Source organism: Ascidiella aspersa, chromosome 9, assembly GCF_963924565.1.
Source record: "Ascidiella aspersa chromosome 9, kaAscAspe10.2, whole genome shotgun sequence".
Taxonomy (NCBI): domain Eukaryota; kingdom Metazoa; phylum Chordata; class Ascidiacea; order Phlebobranchia; family Ascidiidae; genus Ascidiella; species Ascidiella aspersa.
The window spans coordinates 22,579,060-22,602,955 of NC_139455.1; the positions used below are offsets into that span (position 1 = coordinate 22,579,060).

The 23,896-nt window shown below is 37.3% G+C and overlaps 2 protein-coding genes across 2 annotated transcripts; one reads left to right on the forward strand and one right to left on the reverse strand.

Annotated features, from left to right (window-relative positions):
• Positions 1–287: 287 nt before the first annotated feature.
• LOC146133633 (uncharacterized) lies at positions 288–3,650 on the forward strand. Its single transcript, XM_083397808.1, has 3 exons — positions 288–456; positions 1,800–1,939; positions 3,342–3,650. The coding sequence occupies exons 1-3, from the start codon at positions 288–290 to the stop codon at positions 3,648–3,650; spliced, it is 618 nt and encodes a 205-aa protein (XP_083253934.1).
• Positions 3,651–4,078: 428 nt separating this feature from the next.
• Positions 4,079–23,403, reverse strand: LOC146133634 (mutS protein homolog 4-like). The gene is made up of 22 exons (XM_083397809.1): positions 23,277–23,403; positions 22,465–22,545; positions 21,337–21,442; positions 20,815–20,955; positions 19,606–19,801; positions 18,648–18,763; positions 17,776–17,949; positions 16,977–17,138; positions 15,530–15,686; positions 14,763–14,832; positions 14,170–14,334; positions 13,517–13,641; positions 13,194–13,297; positions 12,561–12,685; positions 11,805–11,986; positions 10,752–10,886; positions 10,073–10,201; positions 8,756–8,839; positions 7,750–7,840; positions 7,364–7,505; positions 6,567–6,641; positions 4,079–4,280 (listed from the first exon to the last, which is right to left on the reverse strand). The coding sequence occupies exons 1-22, from the start codon at positions 23,401–23,403 to the stop codon at positions 4,079–4,081; spliced, it is 2,889 nt and encodes a 962-aa protein (XP_083253935.1).
• Positions 23,404–23,896: the final 493 nt, after the last annotated feature.

The following is a 23,896-nucleotide window of genomic DNA, read 5'->3' on the forward strand; positions in this document are numbered from 1 at the left end:
AACTGCGAGCCCTTTCTTTGTGTCTCTTGTCTACGTCAGAAACGCGACAGGCGATCGCACTGTTGCCTGTGTGACGTAACACTGGTTGCGCGCTGGCGTTCATGATTGCAAGGGATTTAAATGCTTTCTCCCGCAAGGAAAGTGACGGAACAATACCGATTTTGACGAAACAAGAACCCATTATGACGAAACAATACCTTGGTTGCCGGTGCTGATGCAAACTTGTAAAATGTAAACACAGACAGCTGTTTAAAATTGAAATATTAAGTAGTTTTCATTTGAAAATAATGGAAAGCGAAAACCGGGAAAAAACAATGGCAAATGGTGACTCAGACATGACTATTCGAAAGCGGTTCGTTAGCAAAGATAAACCCGTACAAACTGTTGAAAATGGCGATTCGACAAGGGATTCAAGCAAGACGAAAAAGGAGGTTTTGCAAGAGACGACAGACAACGGTAAAGCTATATTTATTGGCTTGTGGCGCCGGGCAGCAGTTAAGTGTTTGCGATGCCCGAACGCTTGTGGGTGTATTCATGTATTATTTATTTACCAAAGCGTCCCAGACACATATGGAATATATCTCAGTCTTATGCTTCAGGCATACGCCTATCAGTCGCTGGATTTCTTGTCGGGAAACCGTCGTGGCAATAAAAAGCAAACAACCCAATCTGAAATAGAATTCCAAATGTAAATATGCCATATATGCGGAAACGGCGAAACGTCGATATTTTGCAAAATGCTAGGCTAAATACTGAATAATATAGCGAATAAAAAACGTCAAATTTTGGCAACGAAATTGAAATCGAGTCTAACATTATTATCTGTTAACAAAGTCACATATGCTCTTGCAAAATCTGCATTAAGCGAAAGGAAAAAAATACAGGACTGTTTAGTACAGCCATGGATGCATACAAACCACGAAGTTCCATAAATAGTCTGAAATTGTAAAATTAGATGTAAATCCTTAGTTGAATTTTTATGCCTTAGGCAGAATCATCTCGAAACGTTTTTAGAGATGAAAATTCGCTATAGAATTCCCAGTCAATTTTCATGCGTTCAGGAAAAAAAATTATGGTTTCTGTAAAAGTAACAATTATTCAACTTTAACAACTGCTGTATTGGGGTCCGTTCTGGGCAATTTCTCTCTATTCCAATGCTTTTCTCAGCAAATAGTTTCGTTTTAATGGCCTTTTGTGGCTTTACATCATCCATACCCTGAAAAAACAATGCCAAAACTTGAACTGAGTTTAAAAACCAGCGTTTTTTTAAGTGCGAATTTGCCCGTTTTATCGCGCGATGTTGTTATTTTAGCAGCACAAGTTAAGGTTTGTGCGCGTAAATTTAGTCCAACAGCCACACACAACTGTTTACAATGTTGTCACAGTCTGACAGGAAATTGTCATTTCTATCAGGGTGGGGGTGTTAAACTTGTATTACTCAGAACTGTTATTGTTTAGGCCTACTCAATTCTAAAGTTGTACAGCTTATACTTTTTACACTCCTTCAACTTTTTTCGATTCAGCAGTGGTTAAGTAAAATATTTCTTTTAGCGGGATGATAAAAATTTTTTTTACAGAAAGCATAAACATTTTTTAAGATGATGTTATAAAATTACAACGGGATGTCTTAAATAAGTAATTTTTGGAAATTATAGATTTTTGTTTAATGCACAAAGATGCAACTAAAATCTTAGTTTAAAACATCAAAAAAACTTTTTTTACCGGTATGGCGTACTTTCTAAATTTCGTTTACCGGAATGTTTTCGTCAAGAGACCTTAAACAAACCGATACTTTGTAGATTGGCTTGAAGCGAACAAACTGGGCAGTTTATTTCCGTCGCCACAGACTGGAATCGAAGTCGAAGAAGACAGGGGAGGCGAATCGGCTGTTGCTGACAACGATGTTGTTAGTGGGAGTGAGCAAGGACAAAACGACAAGGTGATTACTTGAGCTCACACCAGTCGCGTTTAACTGATACTATTGCTGTGTAGCCTATAGCAGTGCTCTTCAACCTTTTTTGGTTTGGTGAACCCTTAAAGTTGTTGCGACGAACTCATGCACCCTGTTTACTTAAAAGGTAAACTGAGGTAAAAAGCGATTTGAAAAATCATTATGCATATCAATATCATCATGTCAATTAAACCGAGCGAAGCTGCCGAAGTTTTATACACTGTCGGTGAAGGTGTGATTTTGGCTGCAGGCCGCTCGCGAGTACTGTTGCATGTCATTCAACAGCATTCAACGTCAAATATTAATGATTCATTAAAAGTTTGTGATGCACCCTTGTATACCTTTTAGTAATGATGCACCCCAAGCATATTTTGATGCACCCTAGGGTGCACCGTGCACACCGTTGAAGAGCACTGCTTTACAGCAAGGATATCTAATACGTTACATTTTATCCCTATACCCGATGTTTTCGAGCGATCAAAAATGTTGTCATTATTATCCATTATACTTCCAGTAAAATAGATGAAAATAAGAAGTCCGAAGGTAGTTTCTTTAAATTACTAGGTCAAAATTTGCTTCAGCGTTGAAAATTTTTGTTAACTTAAGTTTTTAACCTACTGTGTTTTGATAGGTTTACTTTTCAATTTAGGACCGCCTTGTTTAATCGCAAGTCATAGCTAAAGTTTTCAAATTAATTTGGAATCGGACCGGAGTAACTACCATACTTGGAATGAAGTGGCTATTAGCTGCGATATTTTCGGACATCGAGTAGAATGAAATATCGTACGACGTGCCGATCTTTTCGTTTAAATTGTCACCTTGTTACGACTCCAGCATGAGTGATTGTGCAGACTCCTTCAAACCAGGGCTGCGGAGTCGGTTAAAAACAACCCGAGTCCGACTCCGGCCAAAAAAAACACCCGAGTCCGACTCCGGTCAAATGTAAGATTTTGTCGAGTCCCGAGTCCAGCTCTGACTCTACAGCCTGTACTTTACCCATTTACGCAACTAAATTAAGGTGGATTTTCTGCAATCCACTCATATTGGTGTCATAATTGATCCACCCGTATTACATGGTTTAAAAATATTTCACCATTTGCTATTACATTTTACAACTTACATTTTGCCGCCTTAACAGTTTTAAAATTTGATACTGCGCATGCGCACGTCGGACTCGGGACTCGGGTAGTTTTACGCGGCCTTACTCGAGTCCCTAGTCCCCAGTCCGACTCCGGCAAAACAAACCGACTCCGTCGAGTCCCGAGTCCCGAGTCCGACTCCGCAGCCCTGCTTCAAACTAGATTAAATTAGGCCGGTCTTTTCCAGAACTAGATTAAATTAGCCCGGCCCTTCCTTTCCAGCAACCATTTAACAGCTTTTACATCTGCAGGACGGCTCGAGTCCAACCGTATGCGAGCGAATCTGGGGCAGAGTCAAATCGTTGATGAGCACAGAGGCGGCCCCGGGACGAAAAACCGGTTTCTACCGGATTCATCCGGCCACCGCTAAACGACTTTACTGCGAGATCTTGATCAGCGAAGACAAAGTCCCATCAGCGAAGAGCGATTCCACGGAGCACTGTGGCGACTCGTCGGATGAGCGGGACGTGACGATCGAGAAGTTGTTCGTGTATTCTTGCGCCTTCGCTATTTTTGTCTTCTACCCCGTCGTACTCTACCTCGCGTTTTTCAGCAAATAAATTTGCACCGCCCCCCAAACAAGTCGCCGCGTGATTTTCATGTTGAAGCAAGAATAAATCTTCCAAATCTAGCAATTCAGGTCAGACACTATTAAGATATCTTCAATTCGACAGGAATAAATCTTTTTTTGCCATAATTGATGAAAGATCTTTTCAACTCTATTGTTTTTTCTAATATTTTAGGATCCACCCTTTCTTGATTATTTTCCAGTAAAACAACACAACAAATAGAATGCAAATAGAATTTTTAAGTAAAAAAAAACAGTAAAAAAAATCAATCTAATAGTATTACTATAAAAACTTTAAAAGAATTAAAATTTAGTAATTGAGAAAATATTCACAGTCACAGCAAACTTGAACGCAAGGTTTGTCTGAACGAAACTTTATTTTTCGCTTACTCCAAAATAAAACCTCAATTGTTGTATCAATCAAATCACTGTTGACTTTACACTGGCCGACGTAACGTCTGCAATAGTGACGTCACAATCGCGAGTCGAGCTGTGAGGTGACACCGGGTCATTGACCTTCGACCCTTCACTGACCACTGACCTCTCCGGGTCAATTAAGTTGTCCTGTTGCACACCAGGTGTCGCGCTTTGCTCCAGCTCTTCTAAGTAAGCTGCTCTGAGGCTAAAAAAATAATGTGAAATTACGTTTTTAATTTTTAATAAACAAAAAAAAAATTAGTACAAAAAATTTTTTAGTGCTATTGACAATGCCCTTGTTGGGCAGCGGTGGTCATGTTTTTTCCCATTTCATGTTAAAAACCGCTGTTTTAATTCACCTGTTTGTGTATTAGCAATTTGGGTGCCGCCCGTTTAAACGTTTTTTGTGCATCTCTGGGCCCGGCAGTGATTTTTTCAAAAGGATTAATGTACAGAAAAAGCTCTTAAAATTCTCAATTTTTTTTTAATTCTTCTACAGCAGGTGAAACCAAAGTACGGCCCGCGAACCAAATCTGGCCCTCAGGGCTAATTCTTCGGCCAGCGGCATATTTTACAAATGATAGTTTACTAACCGATATGTTTGTCGAATACAAAACTACTGTAATTAACTTTCCCTTGTTGGGCAGCGTTGGCCACGTTGTTTTATTTCATGTTAAAAACGGTTGCTTTAATTCATCTGTTTATATATTAGTGATTTGTGTATCGCATTGAAAGGATCCGAGTTTGCCGCAAAATTAACAAGAACAAAGATGGAGATAATTTGCGTGGGTAAAGTAGGGACAAATTAAATATTAATGCACCTGTGTAACAAAAGCTTTTTAAAATAACTAAACGATCCAGTAATGCGTTTCATGTACCCTCACCTGCAGTTGATTTATTGTAAGAAAGTGTTTGGCATGAGAAAGTCGATGATTTTACTCTATTGCACTGTAAGAGCAGCGTGGCACAACCTCAAAACTTTATAAAGCAATAAAAGGGTGTTACTAGTAATTAGATGTCTTAATTCTGGAACTTTGCTGTTGGGAGATAATTACAGACAAATTAGACCAGACAAATGATCGAAAGAAATTAAACAGCAGTGATTGTGTTGATTGAAAATCGTTTGCAAAAAACAGTTAAATCCCTTATTTTTGACCAAGAGATATATGGCTTAGGGCTTAGGCTGTTTGCAATAATTTGTAATTAGGCAGACATTTGAAAGCTGAGAAAATTAGACCACAGGTCGATTATTAAATTACAACGACGAACGCTGTCAGTTTGGTATACGGCAGGGAACATAAAAAAATGCTACTCAAATATAAGCTTAGAAAATTTGGATACTTAGAAGTCAGACCTTTAAAAATGTAAAATATGGCTGTTATCTATAAACTGTAACTGTAAACTTTTAGGGGCCATATACATGTATTGGTCTAATTTTGTATTTTGTCCGGATGGCTGGAAATGTTAACAATTGCAATTTTTAGCTCTGCGGTAGGATTCAATAGTTCATGTTTCAGGTTAGCGGATATGAAAAGGGCCTTTAAAAGGTTGCGTTCACTATAAATAAATGACATATTTCCTATATATCAATATAAAATTCAGGACCACCATTATTGATATCCTAACTGTTTCCTATAAAACACGTGGCAAAAGTTTTAAACCGTAGTATTGTAAGACGTGGCTCAGTTAAACGCAATGAAAACCGTTTTCGAGAAACAGCTTGATTGGCATCGTTTTACAGCTTCCAGTTATAATTGACTGTCGGGCTATTGAGTGTTGAAGGCCTTCTAATGAACGCCAAGCAAGGATTGGTTTGAAACGAGGAGATATCGCCCATATGTTATACTGGGCAACGCCATAAACAACCCTGTAATTAAACATATGACTGATTTGGTTCATAACTCGTTTCTAAGCATTTATACTGAATCGCCAAAGAGCAATAAAGTTTAAGTTGGGTCGCGTGGCACTATAATTCAGTTGCGTTAATCTATACTATAGCATAACAATATTGAAATATGTAATTTAAATTTGTATAAATGATAATGACAACTAAGAAAGAATGATAACTCGCAAATGCTGCAGCCCGGCCAAGTTTTTATAGCTCTCGCAATGTAAACTGCGTTTGGCGACCGCTTTTAATACTTCAGCTGTTTTTGTATCTTGTATATACGTAGTTAAGCATTCAAAAACGTAGCAAGTGTTGCTTTATTTTGCATTAACTTTTTTTCTTGTTTTCGCCAGTTGTATTCCAGCAGTGAACTGAACTTCAAATCTAAACTAAACTTTAACCACTTATTTAAAAGAACGCAGGAGTTAGGTGATATATTTAACTGAAAGGGGATGATATGGGATTCGACATTTTTATTATTTTTCTTTTAGCCGGTTACCGTGCTGTTGCTACATCGACAAAATTTATGAGACATCAGCTCACAAGCTGTGACCTTGTATAGGTCCTGATCGGAGAGTATCGGATATCGTGTTCTTTTCTCACCTATTAACGTAGTTCTTGAGAGCTTGGTCGTCGAGTCGCGAGCTTCGAGAAACTTGAAGTAGTTTTGTCGCAAATCTGGCAAAAAATGTCGCTTTATTCAATGACCTGGTAAAACGGTTTCGGGACTAAACGTTTCACAAAGTTACCCACAAAAAATGTCACTAAAAATTAACGTTTAAGGAAAGCCAAGTGAGTGTAAATTAATATTGCCCCTTGAGCGCCATCAAGTGACAGTCGGGGAAAGCGTCAGAAACTTGCCTGTTTGGAAATACTCTGTTGGACGAATATTACGGTTTGGCTCAGTGTGTGATAAACGGACAAGTTTTGTAAAACCGTCATTTTGAAATGACGTTAGTCGCATTTAAGCATGTGCTTAATTAGCCCAACTAAAATGAATTTACAAAAACAACAACTCTATAGTCCAAGTCTGTTCATCAGTTTTTCAAGTCAAGTCCCATTTTCAAGTCCAGGTCGACTTCATAGGATGTCAAGTCCTAGTTAAATCATTAAATTTAACCTAGAATTTAAATCCTTTAATTTAGAACGTATTTTCAACTAGACCAATTTATCAAAATGGAATGCTTTTCTACTTTGATCTCATAAAGCACGGTTGAGCAGAAGCTTGTCGGTAATCAATACAGTTTGTCTTTAGGCTATATGGTACCCTATAACATAGAATGTTAATCCTTTAATATTGGTTTACTCGCAAATATAAAATAATTCGGACAAAAACAGCATGTGCCAAAAAAAAATTTAAACAAGTTGTTCAACGTGCAAAGTCGAGGCCAGTCACCCACTTATAAGCTGCGTTGTCCTTTCGTTGCTGGTGCGAGGTCTTGGCGTCGGCCGCTTCAGATTTTTTGTCGATTTTTGCGGCGATTTCTCGCGCCTGTTCCATCACTTGATCGGGGAAGTCGAACAACTCGGCAAGTTTCAGTCCTTGAACGGAAAAACTTTTCAAAAACGTAAATCAATTCAAATACTTTCGGAGAAATAAAGACTTTGTCACAATACTGTAAATAGAGAGGGGTTTTTAATTTGGATTGTGGCGACTAGGAAAAGAATTATAAAACATGAAATTTATGTCGTAGCAAGAAAGCCTTTACTTATTCTTAAAGGAATATATTTTTTCTTTTTTTAATATATTTAGACGAAAGTGCAACATTTTTATAGTACAACATACCGTAGTGGGTTTCTTTGGTGAAACCCCGCGACATGACGTACGTGAAGAGAACTTTTCGGAAGCTTCCCTTGTTGCACATCACGTGTTTGATCTGAACAAATCACAGTCGCACAATCAGCATCACGTGGTACAGATACACAATTTTTATTGTACATTACACTTGTAATATAAAACGTTAATTATTTTTTGCTAATAACACACATACAAGTAAAAAAATAGATTGAGACAAGCTAAACTTGAAAGCTAAGGCGCAAAAGTTTTTTTTTTAATTTTAAAACAATAGGTATATTAATATTATTACTATTATTTATCAGAATTTTCTTTTAAATAATAAAATCTGACTGAATCCGAATGGTGAAAAAGGTTGCACATCAATGATAAAGATAAAAATAAGTACAGAACTTGATTCTATTTGAATCAAGACACAGATAAGTGATGATGCTTTTAGAAGCGAAATATTTTCATATAACATCAAAACGAGCTGGTTTTCGGTTTACTAGTTTACTAAGTTCTGTACTTATCTTAACCCTTAATACTACTCAATGAAACATTCACACATATGTGTGTTAATAGCTGAGATCTAGCCCTTTGAAGCTGCTTTTTGACCAACGACTACAGCTTAAGTATAATTAGTACACCGAAAGCCATTGCAGACTCACCGAGTCTGTTGATCTATGATGCAAGCAGGGCAAGCCAGAAAAACAACTGGCCTGCAGTGAGGTTCGAACTCACGACCTCCGGTCAAGCCGGGACCGTCGCTCTACCGCTTTACCCTTGATACTACTAATAATAATAAAATAACACAAACGTAAATAATAAAATAATGCAAACGCAAATCTATATTTCTGTAATAATAATCAAAAACAGTTTATCTGGTAACTGTAATTATTAAGTTTCGGCAACCTATTCAATTCATAGTTGGTTAACATTTACAATTACCGGGATCTGTTTTTAATTATTATTACTATGCTTGATAGCAACAGTTTATATATATTTCTGTTTTCACCTGAAAATGGTAATTCTCCACGTTCGGGTAAATCGTTTCCAAACGACAAATTTCCAGGAAGTGGGTGGCGAAGAACGTAAAAGCCTGTCGGATTAAAAATAAAGAGTTAGACCTGGGTGGTCCAGGATTACCAGGTTTTAATGGGGCCACTCACAGTAGACCCCAAACGTAAACAGTGTATTTTAAACTTTGCAGAACAATGGTTGGAGGTTTTAGTAAGACGTAGTAAAAAAACCAAATCCCATACAGAAGTAGGTATCATTTTGAACGCTTCGAATATCTCTTTATTCTTTTTTACACATTTCATCAGGTTTAAAAATGAATAAAAAGATATTTTAATTGTTCAAAATGTGACCTAATTTTGTATGGGCTTTGATATTCTTACAAGTTATTTAAAAGTTTAACACGAAGCGCTCAAACTGCGGCGGTAAAAACGTTTTAGGTGGGCCGTGCACTTTTTATGAGTAATTTGATTTTTGTATTTTAGGTTGGGGGCATAGATGTTTTTATCAGTTTGAACGCACACTTGTCGACAATGAACAAAGAGGCATTCGAAAGGTTCAAAATGCGATCTACTTTTGTGTGGGCCAAACTGGTGTTTATATTAATTGTAGTATATGGTGAAATAAGCAAAATTGATCAAACTGAAAAGTGCCATGCTAATCGTTTTTATAATATTCGGCCAAAAATTGCTTTTGCGATAAGAAGCAAAATCATGATTCATCATCCATTTTTCAAAGTAATATCATCTTAGTAATTCGCATTTAAAATTATAAAACTATAGGTTGGATAGCGAAGCATGGCTGTTGTGCTCATTAACTTGGTTTGGCCACTGATAAGCACTGAATTGTGCGTTCTTTTATCGCTTTGTATTTTGAATGTTGTTTTATCGCTGTGTAGTTTGAACGTGTCTCGCACATTTTTATCTCCTTATTTCTTTGTGTCATGTTATTTTGCGTCCTGTTGGCTTTGTGTGTCAGTCCCTGACGAAGGCTTGCAGTAAGCTGAAACGTTGGATAGTAAGCCGAAACGTTGGTTAAAGAAATATATGCCAGACGAACCTATTTTAAATACACTATGCCTGGTAGCAACAGCATATTTACAAAAGGTATATGTTCGTACGAAATATGATCGAAGATGGTTCGCAAGCCGAAATGTTGGTTAAAGAAATATATGCCAGACGAACCTGTTTTAAATAATTAACTTGGTTTGGGTTCGGCATCGGTACAGCCCTAGTATCAGGCGAGTACCGATAATATCACTTCGAATCAGGTATCGCCTCCGATCCGACATTATCGGACGTCTTTATACACGCACCTTCTCTGAGAGTAGCAACTCGCAAATCGCCCAGCACAAACCGACACCCTCTTCACTGGAAGTACCACGGCCCAGCTCGTCAACTATCACAAGGCTGTTTCCCGTCACATTCTGGATGATGTAGTTCACCTTGGCAATTTAAAAACGAAAGGCTGAAATCGTTAAATGATGCTACAAATGTAGATATGAGTCGAGTTTTAAAATCTAGATATTTGCCACCGCGATATCTGATAAAAGCGGTAAGATATAGAATATATATTTGATGAGCTTGTTACACCGCGCTTGACGTAGCTGCAATTTTTTTTGTCAAAATAGTTTTCTTTAGGTTTATGGTCCTTGAATCTGGCTTAATATTAAGCAAATATAATGCAGGGCGTACCATTATCGCGAAAATCAGTGCCAGACGAAGCTACTCTGTAATCTGTCCGTAAAAAAACGAAAAATACTTTGAATATATATTTGTAATAATTACTTTGAACACTGCATATGTTGCAAATACGACTAACCGTCACATCTATAATAATTTATATCCATTGTGCCTTTATGGCTAACAAAAACTATTACGCTCAATTACTACACCCTTAATTTTTTTCGACTACATTATGTAAATTTTATTATTATTATTTTTTTTAAACAAATAACCATATTTTAAATGCTCAAGTTGCGACATTCTAATAACCTCTTTCATTTCCAGCATGAAGGTCGAGGAGTTGGTTTCAAGGTCATCGTCGCTGCCGACCCGCGAGAAGATCTGTGACGTCACACGGAAGCTGGCGAAGTCGGCAGGAACGTAGCAGCCCATTTGCGCCATCACCTGGTCAAAGTAAATGTGGTTGACTCGTTGGAAAGATCAGAAACCAAAAGCTTAGTGCTGGTCATCCAGTCAGTCTGTAAGATACCTATCCCAGGTTTCACCGGCTTTTTTTTTCTCAGAAAGAAAAAACAAAAAAAGAAAAAAAAAATAGAAAGAGAAAAAATTGAAAAAACAAACAGACTTTTTTTTCGGGTAACTGTTGGGACTAACGATCGCAGGCCGAATATAAACCTTTTTGTCGAACTTTTTAAACTCAATTATATATGAAGGAAATATAAATATGAAATAAAATTATGCAATTAAAACTGTAGTAAGCCTTAATAAGTAGTACAGTTAAACATTTCAACTGAATTTAATTTTATCAGGGAAATATGCGCAGGCCAGATTGATTGATTTGTGAATACCGTGTATTACGACACTATAATTATATTTTAGTTGAACCAGTTAAGTAACGTTGAATGACCATATGTTAAGCAAGTGGAGTACTTAAAACGGTAAGGACTAAAAATGTTTTTGCCAAGTGTTCTCAAATGCTCCTAAACGTCTAAGACAAAGGTTCTTGAACTCTTTTAGACGCCAAACCCTAAAAATATTTGGTTTGCGTGGCAAGATTTTTTTCGGTACAACAAATAAAACGAGTCTAAATACATTGGAGGAAAGGCGCCAAAGTTTATTTTTCGAATTAATCACTTTTGAAAATATATTCTATTTCTTTTATAACATACTAAAAATCAATTACACGTACACCTTTATGGCATAAGAGAGTAAAAGCGATAGAAAAGAAGTGAAAAAAGTAAGTGTGGAAGCTAAAGAGAGTACAGTAGAGAAAAAGGAAGAAAAACTATGTGAACTTTAATTAAACCAAGAGAGTAAAGGAGAAAGAAAAGAAGAGAAAAAGGTAGAACACACCCTACTGACCTGTAATTGCGCCAGCATCTTGAGGTAAGTGGTTTTGCCGCTCATGTTGGGGCCGGTTACCACGTTAAAGTTGGCGCCATCCGACGCGTAAACGTTGTTGGGAATGTACGAGGTACAAGTTCGGTCCAACACTGGGTGGCGCCCTCCCTTGATAGCAAGTGTGTCCGTGAATTCAGGACGAACTGAATACAAAGAAGCGTTTGAATCCTAAAATACGTTTCCACTATATCAAATTTTAATTGCCAGTTTGAAGAATTAAATAGAAAAGAGAAGCAAAAAAGAAAACGCAAGACAACATCAATCGAGCAAGACAAAGTAGGTTTTGAACTTTTGTGGATGTAAATACGTTCATACCATTTAAAAGTTTGATTGTCAGATTGAAGAATTAGACAAATAAGAGAAGCAATGAGTAAAACGCAAGACAACCGACAAACAATCGATCAAAACAAACAAAAGTTGAGGACACATGATTGTAAAAATCTTACACAAAAAATAGGTGTTAATATTTTCCTATTATTGCATCAAAGATTAAAATACAGGATATAATTCTGTAACAATACAGTGAAGGGGCTAGCCATGGGTAAAATAAATTCCGATGACAAGACGCAAAACTAATTAGCACCGGACGTTTACCATTTCAAATAAATATTTTTTCACATCGTGCAATACATGAATTTAAATGTTTCGAAAGGTTAGCAAAACTTAATTACCTTATATGTGATTTCTTATAGGTATAAAAAAAGTAAAAAAACCCACCGCATTCGGTAGTGGTCCTGTACTGAGCAAAGCAAAGCAGCATATCTAGGGTCGACACGATCTCGGAAAGATTGTACAAACATCCGATGCTGCCGCGAACTTGCGCGAGCAAATCCGAAACCAACCTGACGAGAAAAGCACTCTTTTTAAAGTTAGGGCTTACTAATATATGTAAAAACGTCCATTAACTGATTTCATTTTCAAAAGTTTTATATATGAATTCCTAACGTCTGAGAAAAAATGTTTCGACAATACTCGAGTAAAGATTGTGTCGAAGTTTAACCCGTAGTAAACCTTAACGAAAATTACTTAAATGCGGATCAAGCGTAAATATAGTTAAACGTGTGTGTTTAGTGAACTAAAATATTCAATTTTAAACACATATTTTTATATTATGGCAAGTGTTTATTGGCCGCCTAAAACAGAATGAAGTACATTTTTAGTTTTATCAGGATTTGAATGGCCGTGGGTCTTGAAAATAAGAAAGACAAATTCACGTTAAAACATTTCGGTTGGTAAAATAATACCGCGTATTCTTTATTTAATGCATTACCTAAACGTCTTGCAATTTGTTAAAAATATTCCTTTAAAAAATTATATTTTTTGGAACAAGCTCGCCGCCATTCTACTCACCCGTCTGCGATAAGATTAATATCGATCATCGACCTTTCAATTGTTGTGTTCAACTTCATTAAATCCTCGGTCGTGAAACTCACGTATTTCTTGGTCTTTGTCACCTGAGCAATACAACAAATGAGAATTTTATATGTAAAGAGTGTAAGGTATGTTTTTGAGTGTTTGGTACAATGAGATTTAAAACTTCTTTCATATTTGTATGGCATATCCTATAAACGCAACTTTTTTTCGTTCTTTAAAACGCCACTTTTCTATGGAAGACATTCCTTGAACATCGAATTCATACGGGTAGTTTTACTTTAACCGCTCTTAGATCTAACCTTAATAAAGTCTTCTGGCAAGTTCGTCGCCTCCTTGGTTGGAACTTGCACGTGGAAGCCCCGCGTTGCATTGTGGGACGTTTTCAAGGTCAAGTTGTGTTGTGTGGAAAGCTGGCGAACCATCTCTGATCATAGATAGTAAATACATAACACTTCTAAAGCACGTTTTGCAGAAAAAGGGACAAAACACAATGCTGTTAAAATACATTCAATGAAAGATACGCACACATATGGATACAACAACTGTGATCTAGCCCTTGTGAGGCTGTTTTTGACCAACAATAACGGCTTACGTATCTTTAGTAGCAAGCATTGGCGTATGTTCGTTTCTCGACTCGTTCCTCTGTAAGCCTGCATTTGTAGCTCAGTCTGTAGAGCGACGGCCCTGGTATGGATGGAGGTCGTTGGTTTGAACCTCAGTGCAGGTCAGTGGTTTTTCTGGCCTGCCCTGCTTGCATCGTTAATCGACAGATTATGTGAGTCTGCTATCGCTTTCCGTGCTCCATGGTAGGTAAGCCGTAATCGTTGGTAAAAAGCAGCTTCAGAAGGGCTAGATCACAGTTGTTAAACACATATGCGTCTATAACCATACCTTATCGGTAGGTTTGGGTAAAAAAATGCTAAAGGGGAATTAAGTAAAAGCCCAATCTTACCGTTAAAGTCGTCTATTTGTTCGGTGTAGGTTTGCCTGAACATATCCAGCACTCCACTTTTGTTAGGCTTCACAGCGAAGCAACGCTGCGTTCTCATGTTCAAACTGCCCTTCTGGTACCGGGCGTCCTCGTGAATCGACTGCTGCAGCAGTGACGTAATCGCGCCTACGTCATTGATGATGTCATTGCAGATTAAAGTTTGGAAAAACGTAGTAGTGAAAACTAGTTGAGTGGCGTTGTTTGTGGATTCGATCGGGATACATGACGCCGTGGTTATTTTTTCCTACAAGTGTGACGTCATTGATGTTTGAATTTTAGGTATGACGTATATTATTCGTGTTGGCGAAAACAGCTGGCGCTCGAGTAAGGTTCAAACTTAAAATCGTGGAATTTTGCCCTAATAAAATATACAGCGACTTAGATTGACTTTTTTTGTATGAGAAAATGGCTTGGCAGTATCTACAACCAGGAAATTACTAGGAATAACACTTTCATTCATTTAGTATTTTTAATTTTGGCGTTCGTTTGTTTTCTATAACGTACATGAGCCACCCGCGGTAATTTTTAATTTTCCAAAGTTTCGACAAACTTACAAAACCTTGCGTCTTGCAGAGAGGCGCAGTAAGCTTGGAATAAATCGCACTTTGCGTCCTCCAAAGCTTCCTGAAGAAAAACAAAATATTTGAAATAGTTCAAAGCAGTGTTGGGAAAACTTGAGTCAATGATTTGAACTTAAGTCACTGGGAAGTGACTCGACTTGTTTAAAGTCTTTCGGACAAATGACTTGACTTAAGCATTTTGAATAAATGACTTGACTTGACTTAAGGAATTTAGACAAATTATTTGACTTGTCTTACTTAAGTCTTTCAGACAAATGACTTGATTAGTGTTAATTCTTTAGGACAAATAACTCGAATTGACTTAAGTCACATTTTTTTACATGGCACAAAAGTAAAATTCCCGACATTCGAAATTAATTAGTGAGTGTAAATGTTATTTTTTAACGAATACCATTAAATTATTTTTTATACAACTTAATTAAAAAAAATTAAAAATGTTTCATTTGTTAGTTTTTTCCAACGATCAGCTAAATACGCAACAAAAGCGTTTTGCTGCATACTTCTTAACACGTATAAAATAGGCTCAAAACACAAAATGGCGGCCAATGTCACCTGCGCATGTAACCAGGCGTGTTACTTGTTACAGAAGGAACGAATATAAACCGACTAAAAATAACCCTTGATTAGACCACTACCATCGTAACCAATAGGTTATGACCACCGCAGATAAAGTTTAAAACCCAAAATGACGGCCAATAACGGCTCGGTAACCACGCGTGTCACAGATCGTGCGTACAAACCCTAAGAGGTGGCACAATCTCGGTAACGTGCTTGAGCAATATACAGGTGTTGATGCGGTTTTCCCTGGCCTTGTTACTGTCCTGCTTGGCGATCTGAACCAGCGACGATATCAGGTGGTCGATGTCGATCTCGAAACGCGAAAGGGTCGAGCGTAATCTGCACAAAATATATTAAAGGAAAGGTTCAATTTAAAAAAATAACTGTTTTAGGTAATGAACACTTTTCGTAACCTTTAGTCCTAAAAAACTTGATTGACGCCGGTAAAAAAGTATTACAGTTTTAAGGGATACATTTTTTGGTAATTATTCGGTCAAAATAAGTAATTACACTTTTACGCATCATAGTACACCGAAATCCATCGCAGACTCACCGAATCAGTCGATCAATGATGCAAGCAAGGCAGGCTAGAAAAACAACTAGCCTGCGGTGAGGTTCGAACTCAGTTTTTCTAGCCTGCTTTGCTTGTATCATTGATCGACAGATTCGGTGAGTCTGCGATGGCTTTCGGTGTACTAATGATACGTTATAAGCCGCAATCGTTGATCGAAAAGCAGCTTCAGAAGGGCTAGATCACAGTTGTTGAACACATAGATGCGTGAATAACTGTAAATACTTTATCGTCCGATACTAAGGTGGTATCAGTCCCGATCCAATACCAAATTCATATAGTCCGCCCTAATTGCGAACAAAAGCAGTGATTTTACATTTAATTCTTTTTTTACCAAATACGATTTTAAGTAGAAAACAATTAGCTAGAAAACAAACCATGGCTGACATTCGCAAACCAATTTGGTATAGAATCGTCACCGATAGCACCTACTACCCTAGTATCGGACGAGTACCGATACTATCACCTAACACAGGGCCTGATTAAGATTTCCATGGACCTGGACGTCAGAGGACTATTGCTGTACTTTTAGTTTATTTATCATACCAACCAGAATTGACATGAAATATTATTTTTTATTTCACTAATTAAACGGATTCAAATAAAATGTTTTCTAGCTTTAGACTAAGCAGAGCTGTTGATAACTTCATCGCTGTCCATTTTCTCCAAAATATCGAGTAGAGCTAAGGAATGCAACCTATTTTGGATTTAGAAATAATTTCGATTTTGACGGTATTACGACTATTATGTATTAGTTCTAGTTTGGTCTTATTCCGAACTGTGTTTCATTCCAACGTTGATGTTGTTATATCGGTCTTATGGCTGGAGTCCGTGGTGAAATCTCTAAAATATAACTTTTTTGGTCTTATTAATTGTTGCGGTGGGCCTAATTTAGTGGTGGGCCTGGGGCTGCAGCCCCATGAAGCCCCCGCCTTAATCCGCCCCTGACCTGACATTAGGTATCGGCTCCGATCCGATATTATCGGTTATGTCTATTGTTGTGTATATGTAACCAGAGAGTTCCTTTTTTATGAAATATAAGAATGACTAAAACCTACCCGTAAAACAACTCGGACGACTCGGTGAGTTCTGCCACGCACTCGAGGCGTGCTTGGATCGTGTCAAGGTCAGTTGGAGGTTGAAGGATGCTGCTCCGCAACAGGCGTGCGCCACCTAGCGTCTTGGCACGGTTCAGGACGCCGAAGAGAGATTGGTTGCTCCTGAGGAAAAATGGGTTGTGTCGTTTTTTTTTAAAACAAAACTCGGATTGGAGATAAAATTTCGCAAAAAGACAAATAAAAGGAAACTTTTACAACCTTAAAACGAAGTTCATCAATGCTACCAAATTATCTCAAAAACGATTTAATAATCAGAATTTTCTTTAGAATAACAGAATGTGCCTGATTCCGATAAACTGAAAATTAGTTTAAATTTGATATAATAAATATATTTCGCTACTAAACGCATCATCAGTATCTCATTCAAATAGAATTATTTCTAGATTGTGCTTTTAAGAGCGAAATATAGTTTTCATACAACACCCCAACAAACTGAATTTCCGTTTACTAAGTTCTGTACTTATTTTAATCTATATCAATGATGTACAACCAGAATCATTTGTTTTTCACCATTCGTATTCAGGCAGATTCTGTTATCCGAAACGAAAAATTCTGATTACTAAATCGTTTTTACGATATTTTCTAGTTATATAACATCCAAACAAACTGATTTTCGGTTTTTACTTTTCTTCGTTTTTTTAAGTTTTTTTTTTTTTCGGTTTGCTAAATTTTCGGTTCACTAAGTTATGTACTTAGATTAATCTTTAACGATTCAACAAGCAAGTGAGTGGCAACTTACTTTGGGTTGTTGAGGTTGACAGTAAGTTCCAATGCTGACGCGGTGTTGGCGTCGATAAGCGTCGTCTCCTCACTGCCCCTAAACACCACCCTTAAGGAGGCTGCCGCGTACACCGTGTTCTGAATGAACTCAACGTACTTTATGAGGGCAGCGCTCGCCGCAAGGCAGTAGTACCTAGAGGACAGAGGTGTAGGGAATTAACGTGTTTTAGTTTTTTCGTATGGTGTTGATTCGATACCAAACCTATATAGGCCTATAGACGTAACAGTGGTCATCGCTTGCAACCAAACGGGGCCATTTCTTCCTTGCTGCAAATTTCTCGAAGAGCAGTAAGTTTTTTAACGCTGAAAGTTTTGCTTATTAACAAGCAAAAAATACTTTTTGAACGTTTTAATTGTATCAATTCTGTCAATCCGGCCATGGAAATAGTAACGAAAACATGAATTATATTTTACTATATTGGCTAGTATACTTTTTTTCGCCGGAGCATGACCCTTTAATTGGTTGTTTATGAAAACAATCATTTTAAATCTTCTAAACAGTAAATAGCTTGGTTGATTACTGTTTTGAATTTAAGTCATTATTGTGCCTTGTCTCATTTTTTTAGTTCCCAAAAAATATTATGAAGTTCCCTGTTATTAAAAAAAAAGCAAAAAGGAAAAAAAATAAGTGAAAAAGTGTAAGACCACAGGCCTAACTCCTAGAATTAACTCTATAAATTTGTAATCAGACAGACAGCCTAGATAGGGAATAATATCTCGCCTAGAATGATTTGTTATTTTCCTAGTTGTAACAAGCGATATGTACACTTTTTATAATATACAATCCGATCTTTAAACAGCCCCTTTATGTGCACTTACACTTTCACCTACTTTGATTTGACGTCCATAACCACCGAATTGTTCTCTTTTATCACAAGCTTCTTTACAAATTCAAGACCGTTCCTCTCGTTGAAGTAATGCCGCTGCACAGTTGAAATGTTGCAGTCCTGACGAAACATTTAATTAAACAAAAAGTATTTACATCAAAACTATAGAATTAATACTTACACTTTTATCCTTTTCGCCATTAAGATTTTAAATAAAAGTTTGATTTATATAGCGTTTAAAACAAGATACACAATCCTGAACTTAAGTACTTTTTATGTTTTTAACGACTATTACGATTCTTTACATTACCTTACTTTTATGATGGTTAAGTTCTAACCAAAACATCTTAATATAGTTTCTATTTTCCATAAATAGGCAGCTATATTCTTGCTATAGCCTGCCAACATTATTTAGAACAGGGGTTGTTAAAATTTATTATCGCAGACCACTCAATTATTTTTGGTTCGCGTGGGCCAGGGTCGGCATGAATTTCACTGACGTCATAAGTGACGTTACTCAACACGTATACCTTGAAAACCTGCTGTTTTCGGTCCAAAAACTATAAAACTCAAATAGAGTCTAAATACATGTAGTGCTACAACGTTTTTTAAACTAAATTGCTTTCTTTTGTAAAATTTGTCAATTTTAAAACAATACACTAATATTTTAATTATAGGCCCTCATAGATCCCTAAAACTATTTCACATATCCCTAAGGGGTCCATGGACCCAAGTCTAAGAACCCCTGCTTTAAAAACATATATATCATCCAGTCAAATACTTTTTAGAAACTTCAAGTTGCAATGCCGATATTTTCCGAAAAACACAGCCTGAAAAATGTCTTCCTCTTGTGTTACGTGCGTATTAACAGCCATATACATCTATCATTTGTCAAAATGCCAATTATGGATTATAATAATTCTTGGATTTCTAATAACAAACAAACCGCGCTTTGCGTTCACCTGGAAGTTTTCGTTGACGACTTTAAAGACCTTGGCCATGGTTCCGTTGTCGCACATTGTGCTGGGGAAGACCACCTCAACAGGTTTGAGTATCTTCAGCTTGGTTAGCGTGTTAACGTAAGTCTGTGAGTCGGAGAACTGCGAAAGGGTGAGGACCGGGTGCTTCAGGTCGATCGAGGCTAGACCCATCTCACCCCTGGTGGGAAAAGACTGTGTATGGAGAATGACCACGACCGCAAAAGGACACATGCGTGAGAAGAAACGCGCAGACTTTTTTTCACATTTTATAGTTAGACGCTCGATTTCGACCGGGTGCTTCAGATCAAGTGAGGCTAAACCCATCTCATCCCTGATGGGAAAAAGACTTTGTTTGGAGAAGGACCACGACCACAAAAGGACATGAGCATGTTAAAAAATCGCGGACTTTCTTGTTAACTTTCTAGTTAAAGATGCGATTTTTGGACAAAACACTAAAATTTAAAAAAAGGCGGCAAGACCCAATTTAACCGTTCGGGGGAATAAAAATGGACCATGACCACCAAAGGACTCGAGAATAATAAGAAAGGTAAATTTTATTTTAAATTGTAGATTTCGAGGTGCGATTTTTTGAGTTTACGATAGAATTAAAAAAGTCATAATGACTCAAGTAAGTAAGTAAGTGTCAGTAAAATAATTGCGAGAGGGCAAGCACAGGGTTTTTCAGATTAATCGAGGCTAGACCTATCTCAACCCTGATCGGAAAAAGACTGTGTGTATGAAAAAGGACCACGACCGCAAAAGGACCCGAGCGTGATAAGTAAGGACTTTTTAAATTTTGAGTTAAAAAAAATTCATACTGAGCAAGTGATAGTACCAGAAATGCAACGGGTTGAATACCGGGTGCTTTAAATCGATCGAGGCTATAGACTCATCTCACCCCTGATGGAATAAAAACTGTTTGTATGGAGAAGGACTACGACCACAGAAGGGCTCGAGCATGTTCAAAAAATCGCGGATTTTTTTGCTCGTTTTCTAGTTAAAGATCCGATTTTTAGGCTCACACTGGGGTTACAAAAAATTCATACTGCAAAATTATTAACAGAACTGCGGCAAGATCAATTTTGACCCTTCGGAAGAAATAATGTGAAAACAAATAACCACGACCACCATAGGACTCAAGCGTGATGAGAATTGTTTTACGGTGAATACGACACATTCATCTTCCTATACCTTGCTAATCCACGTCCCTCCACCACCGTGACAATGACCGATGACTCAGCACTTCTGGTCGTGGGCGTTTCGTGGGCGGGGTTCCTGGGCGTGCCTTTAGTTCGTGGGGTGCCCCTGGCCGATTGCGGTAGCGACGAAGAACTGTTATAGAAAATGCTTAGGAAACGCGGCTTGCTCTATACCAGACCTGTCCGGCCCGCAGCTCATTATTAATAAAACTTCTTTAGGCAAAAAAAAAACATTTACGTTTTTTAATTGAGAATATTTTTTTGAGTAAACTATATTGTATTCTTACCTATTCGTACTCTAACCAGCTTGTTAAAACATGGATATTTAAAGCTTTCTTTTGAGAAAAACCAAACTTTATATTATATGTATTTAAGTTGTCTTTTATAACCAGGCCCTCTAAAACATTTATGGTTCTCATGTGGCCCGTTGTCAAATATAATCGCCCATACCTGCTTTATACTTGTTATACAAAAAAGAAAAATTGCAGCTTAGGACATAAATACACAAACTCACCCTGGCGTATTTCGAACCCCGAGGAGTTTTGGCCCCACAGAAGTGAGGGGGGTTCTTCGGGACGCCGGGGTCTTTCGTGGTGCAGGGTCACCAGGAATTTGGAAAACTGAAAAAAAGTTTATGGTTTGATACATGTGTCCTGTCAATAAAGCGAAACTAAAATTTAGTTTTTTTAGTGAATTTGTTTCATAATTTTTATTAACTAGAACTAAAATATCGTAGTTCTTTGGAGAATCTCGATCTTTGCACATTGTCTTACAACTTTTTACGTCGCATGGTACTTTAACGTCTCTATGGCACTACAGTTGGGCAGTAGGTGTAAGTATGAGCAATTTACGTACCACACATACTTTTTTGACGTTTTTTGCAGACAACAGGTAGTGAGCGTGCCTATATAATGTATCCTATTAAATATAGATTTTTTTGCGTATGAGTTGCGCAGTTGAGCAAGCCCTATCTTTGTTGTTTACACTTAGTTAGTGAAATTATTTACTAGGATCTATGCCTGTTTCAACTTTGTCAGTTGTTGAAAGTTAAAAAGTAGTGAAGTCGCCGTTCTTTAGTTTGTACGATTGCTGTTTCGGGCGAAACGCATCAACGTTTATAAATCAACAATTAAACGTATGGCCCAGCTTTTTCGCACGATACACCCCAGGCTTCAAGTGAAGAAAAAACGTCAATGTTTACCCATGTCTCGCTACATCGGTTTGCAACAAAAGTCCCGTTCTTCGCTTCAAAAAGCATAAAAAATTAGGTTCGTAAACAACTTCATTTTTCAACAATAAAATTCAAAGTTTAAAAACCAGAGCAAATATATTTTGCATATACTAGCATCGTCAGTTCTTTTATTCGAATCTTACTTTTAATTTCAACAATTGACCCTCACAATATGGCAGAGTAGTGAAGTTAAATTTCTAGCCCTCCAAAAAGTATGGCTCTTGTGAAAACCCGACAAATCACCATAAGGACAAATTAACAACTTTGACGCTTTCGGTTAGAAGCGAGGAAATTTGCCGTTAACGCTGGCAACGCGTTATGTGTGAGCTGGACGACGCTTGTCTTAAGCGCTAAACGCTAGAAGCAAAACGCGTCCTGTGTGAAACACTTAATACGGACTGCGTTGATTACCTGCTGGCGAATCGTTGCCTGCTGAAGTTTCGCCACCGCCGAGAATTCCACTCTTCAATGAAGCACCGCTTGTCCCGGAACCTGAAGGAGTTTTTGCGCGTTTTTTTATAATTGAATCAATTTAAATTATCTGAGCGGCTGTTTCAAAATGGTATTGGTGCATCGGTTTTGCTAGATACGATGGCAGTTTTTTTGCAGTATTGTACTGGTGTGTTTTTATAACCAACAGTCATCATAACCAAGGTAATAAAACGTGGGACTATAGGTAATGAAAGCTTAGTAATGTTACATATATATGTTTTTGTATGATTTGGAGTACTGTACAGATACGCCAGGTTTATTATTTATTCATTAGGCTATACGTACTACATCACCAAAAATGTTATGAAGTCATTTACAAAAAAGTGAAATGAAGCAGAAGAAGTGAACATTGTGCGTCTATATTTAACCTTAAAGCATTAAAATGTTAAGGTTAAGGTTATTCTTAAGGTATAAAATTTGAGTTAGATTGAACTTTAAAGTTAAATGTACATTACCTTTGTAGCGGTATGAATGTGTAAATTGTGTGCATACTACTATTGTTCTATTGTTTAGATATATAGAATACCGTGCGTATTGTAAGGGGCATCGCCACGTTTAATTTGAAAAGACGGAGGTATACCGCACCTTAACCCTATTTCACAACATCCAATAAATCTACAATATACAAGACTTCAGTGCAGTGTATAATCTGTTGCTACCATAATAATGAATTTTACAATTAACAGAGGACCTGTTTTTGATTATCATTCAATGCATTCTGTTTAACAAACCAGGCTGATTTCTGATGCTTTCTTTTCCGCCCGGAGTTGTCAAGCCAGTTGTATCGAAGTTGCTCAAATCTGAACTATCCGGGGTGCCAAGCAAACCGTAGCTGTACTTGGGATTTCGGTCAGCCATCGTAGTGTGCGGAAACAACCCACAGGTGAGTAGTTTTGTCTTTAAAATGAGCAGATTTAATGTAGGTTTGTAAATCAGCTCACTGTACAAATCACTGATGTAGCCTGCTATTGTAACTGGTAGTTTGTCGTTAAATGGTAGCCATTTTGTGTCACAAATTTTAACAGCTTAACATTTTTATGTAACATATTTTAATGCTGACTAAACTTACTGCGTGCTTATATAAAACGGTGTATTTACTGCCCAACTTTGAGTTGCATTAGTTACCAGAAAGACTGGTATATTTTATTGGTGGCATTCGGTTTACGACAAGTAACCTAAAACAAATTAACGTAATCCTGTATTGTAAAAAACTTATTTTGAAATGACTTAATCTCAGACCCGCCTTTCGTAAAACAATTTAAGTTTAAGCCAAGTCGTTCGTAAGTATTTTTTAACTTTTTTTTCAAATCACAATTCAAGTCCCAGTCAATTCCTTGGCTAACTTTTAAAA